The following is a 4,282-nucleotide window of genomic DNA, read 5'->3' as shown; positions in this document are numbered from 1 at the left end:
ATAAACTTTCACTCTATGATGGTTAAACTTAACAGTTAATCTGCGAATCACATGCATGTCTTCTGTAAAGGACACCAGGACAAACGGCATGTTAATCAGGCATTTTGGGGAGACACAACAGGGAAAGTCAATAGTAGTGTTGTTAACCATTTATACATGTTAACCATTGTCAAACAATGTTAACCATTTGTACATTCTCTAACACGCATATTTTAGATTCACAATTCATTTAAAAGCCTCTGGTGTGTAAAAATAGTAAATATCATCATGTCCTCCTGTTTTTTTTTACCCTAATAGAAGTTATAGGAGCATTAAATAGTTAATAAAGAAACTTCATTCTAATGCTCATTATATTAGCGTTAGCCGCGTTGATGCTAACGATTAACTACTCTTATAACAGCGTTCATTTCAATCCGACATTCAAATTAAAATATTGAATAATATTCATAACAGAAGCGGTGTTTTCCACATACTTAGTCTATTTGTGGTGGCATATATATCCAAATTCCTTCTCTGCCAGCAGGAGGCGCTTGTAGAGCAGGAGAGATAGAGGTTTCCCCGATAACGGCTGTAATCAAATAAGCGCTCAGCTCACAAACTGCTCAAGCATTACAGGCAAGACTGATCATTTTCTGAAGACAGTCGGTTTACTTCAGAAATACAGTGATATAAAAACACCCGCTAGTAGTGTTGTTAACCATTTATACATGTTAACCATTGTCAAACAATGTTAACCATTTGTACATTCTCTAACACGCATATTTTAGATTCACAATTCATTTAAAAGCCTCTGGTGTGTAAAAATAGTAAATATCATCATGTCCTCCTGTTTTTTTTTTTACCCTAATAGAAGTTATAGGAGCATTAAATAGTTAATAAAGAAACTTCATTCTAATGCTCATTATATTAGCGTTAGCCGCGTTGATGCTAACGATTAACTACTCTTATAACAGCGTTCATTTCAATCCGACATTCAAATTAAAATATTGAATAATATTCATAACAGAAGCGGTGTTTTCCACATACTTAGTCTATTTCTGGTGGCATATATATCCAAATTCCTTCTCTGCCAGCAGGAGGCGCGTGTAGAGCAGGAGAGATAGAGGTTTCCCCGATAACGGCTGTAATCAAATAAGCGCTCAGCTCACAAACTGCTCAAGCATTACAGGCAAGACTGATATGTCTTTAAAGTGTTTTGTTTGGTGTGTTTCCTCGTTTTGATGTCGCCACGTCTCAGTGCTTTTATGAAGAGAGCGTGTCTGCGCACCTTTCAGATAGCGCATCAAGGAATACAGTGATATAAAAACACCCGCACCGGGTTTCGACTTTAACACGTGCAGTGCTCATGTTTATTCAACAAAGTCGAAGCCTTTTTTTTTTTTATCTATTTGTGGCGGGCAGTTTTGATATTGTGGCGGGTAGCCACAAATAAATCAATGTATGGGAAACGCTGATCTAAATATAAAAAATTTAAATGAAACTTACCTGCTTGAACTCTTTCATTTGATCTGGGTGTCTTTAAAGTGTTTTGTTTGGTGTGTTTCCTCGTTTTGATGTCGCCACGTCTCAGTGCTTTTATGAAGAGAGCGTGTCTGCGCACCTTTCAGATAGCGCATCAAGGACCGGGTTGACCGGGTACTCTGTACCACCGGTACTTAAAAAAAAAAAAAAAAAAAAAAAAAAAAAACGTACTGTAACGTTTTCTTTTTTTGGTACCGAGGTACTGGGTCTTTTGACAACACTAGTCAATAGTGAAAGAAATTATAGATCAACATTCCTATGAAATATGAGATATTCTTATGAAACTGTTGCAAAGTTATTACTCCCATTATTACACTTCTTTTTCATTATGGTTTGCCCCAAGAATACATTAATATGTAAATTAGATAATATAGAATGGGAATACCAATTTATGGACATTTTACGCACATATTCTATAAAGTACAGTAGTATATCAAATCATTCTGTACAACACATTATATAATTTTAACTTATAATTTTCATAACATATTTGAGAATCATCTTTGTGCAAAGTTTAGCTTAAAAATAGCCTGAAACCTAAAAACTGATTAGTGAATGGAAAAAAAATCGTTTTTGCCTATACATGCCTTTATAATTTTTTTAAATAACTTAGTCCTGGCGTCCTCTACAACCAATGTAATGACATAAAAAAAAATACACAACTTTTTTTTCTGGTTCTCAGGAGGATATGATAAGACTAGCTGTCAAACCTGTGGCGTGACCGATGAAAGTGTGCTGAGTGAAATGTCACAATTATCTGTAACTTCCTGTAATGCAGCTGCAGACCACTGACATTTTCTGTAATAATCTGTGACTATCTCATATTCTTGAGCTCTGATATGTGTGAACATTAATGCTTCAAATGTTAATGTTAACTAATGGGTCAAATGAGTGTGCAGGATTGATGAGCACTGGGACATTGTGTTTTTATCACATGCATCAGTCTGTTCACATAGACAATATAATTAAACTATGCATTTTATTCATCATACCAAACACATTTCAGAGCTGATATATCATAGATGGGAAATTATATTTTTATTAACTTATTTATAATAAAATATATTACTTATATTAACTTGGTATATACTAGATATTTACAAGCAAGATAAAATAAAAAATGAGTAACATCTGATTAAACGTTATTATTAATAATAATATTGTTGGTAGATTTTTATTCTATTTGTACTTGAACATTATTGTTTTTTCTTATAGATTTTTGTTGTATAAGTCTATTTAGTTTTATTTAAATAATTTGTGTATGTGTACATCAAAAGTAATTACTGACCCAAATTTTTTTTATATTTTTTTTTAATGAATTGTAGTAGCCTATATTAAGGTGTGTGTGTGCACACAAAACATGTAAATAACACTTAGATTATGCAAATGAATGAACAGCAGTGGAAAATTGTAAGTTAAAAAAAAGGATAAAATAATATTTAATATTTTTTTTATATATATATATATATATATATATATATAAACTCATTGACCATCACTCGCTCTTGGTATGAATTGGTGGTTATTCTGTCTGTGTCTGGTGCTCCACAGGGGGACCTACGGCGCATGTGGTCCGAGCCCTTCCACACCAAGTCCAGCAGCTCCCGCTTCCTGGAGGTATGATACATCTCTGACCAGCACAAGTTCCCACCAACCCTCCCACCCGACCCACCGGAGAAAGAGAGAGAGGTCTGAAGAGAGGAACAGCACTCGTCTTCTCATCGTCCCTCATTCCCGTTGTCATCCTCCAGCCAGTGGATGAACAGCTGTACGCCGACTTCACTGCCAGATGGATTCATGCGCTCCTCACGTCTCCAATCATACATGTTTTTTTCCTCTACCTCTTTTCTTTCTCAGCTCCATTCCACCTTTATCATGCCACCTTTCCTTCTCTCTCTCTCTCTTCCTTCCATCCCATCATCCCTTTCCTGTTCCACCGGACTCAGCCACACGTTACCGAATCACTCGTTGTCTGCACGTGAACCGGAGCCCCTTTGAGCTCCAAGTGTGTTTCCATTTGTACCGTTTGGCACCATTATGGATTTACAGACTGAGATTTGTTTATTATTTACTGCTCTAAATGAACTGTGAATGAGGAACGTAGATTCTGCCACAGCTTGGGATGTCGATGACCCTATAAGGGACCAACACACAGTAGAGGACAGCGTCGTTTTCCCCCTTCCTTCCTTCCTTCCTTCCCTCCTTCTCTCTTCCTCTTTCCCTTTCTGATAAAACCCAACCCGCATCCATCCTTCCCTCCTGCCCGCCTGTTTCCCTTTCTAACAACCCTTCCTTCGCAGAAACATGTATTTTATTTAGAAAGATTTTATTCTTGGCATATACAGAAATGATGCATTATCAATTGTGGGGGCGCACAGCTCTATGTATATATGTGTACACATGTATTAGGGGTTATCATGTCGAGGTGCAAGCGTGCGTGAGATCATGTGCAAACAAGAGCGAAGATGCATTTAAATAGGAACCGGCTTTCATTTCGTTACTTTTAGATCTCAAAATGCGCAAATGGGAAATGTTTTTATTCCTTTCCTTTTTCCGCTCATAAATTGGTCCGCATAGGTCACTTTTTTTTGCCTCTTCCATGAAACTCATCGCAGTGGGCTGTTCAACTCGGCCAGTGAAGACAAGGTTGTGTGTGATTTACATTTGTGTTTATGTATGAATGTAGGGCTCTGGATGGAGCGCTGAAGATGAGCTTTATCGTGCTAATGGGGGGGGGGGGGGGGGGGTAAGGGTCTCGTCA

The 4,282-nt window shown here is 37.1% G+C and overlaps 1 protein-coding gene across 1 annotated transcript in view; it reads left to right on the top strand.

Moving 5' to 3' along the window:
• The window catches only part of LOC107555528 (signal peptide peptidase-like 3), a 68,865-nt gene extending 64,604 nt beyond the window's left edge, over positions 1–4,261 (top strand). The window contains exon 10 of the mRNA XM_016238353.1: positions 3,073–4,261. Within this exon, the coding sequence (XP_016093839.1) occupies positions 3,073–3,155 (83 nt within the window). The 3' untranslated portion in view covers positions 3,156–4,261. The remainder of the gene's footprint in view (positions 1–3,072) is intronic.
• Positions 4,262–4,282: the final 21 nt, after the last annotated feature.

The sequence above is a fragment of the Sinocyclocheilus grahami genome, unplaced genomic scaffold (assembly GCF_001515645.1).
Source record: "Sinocyclocheilus grahami isolate Dianchi unplaced genomic scaffold, SAMN03320097.WGS_v1.1 scaffold536.1, whole genome shotgun sequence".
Lineage (NCBI taxonomy): Eukaryota > Metazoa > Chordata > Actinopteri > Cypriniformes > Cyprinidae > Sinocyclocheilus > Sinocyclocheilus grahami.
Note: the sequence above shows the minus strand (reverse complement) of the source record. Positions and strands in the feature narration are given on the sequence as shown.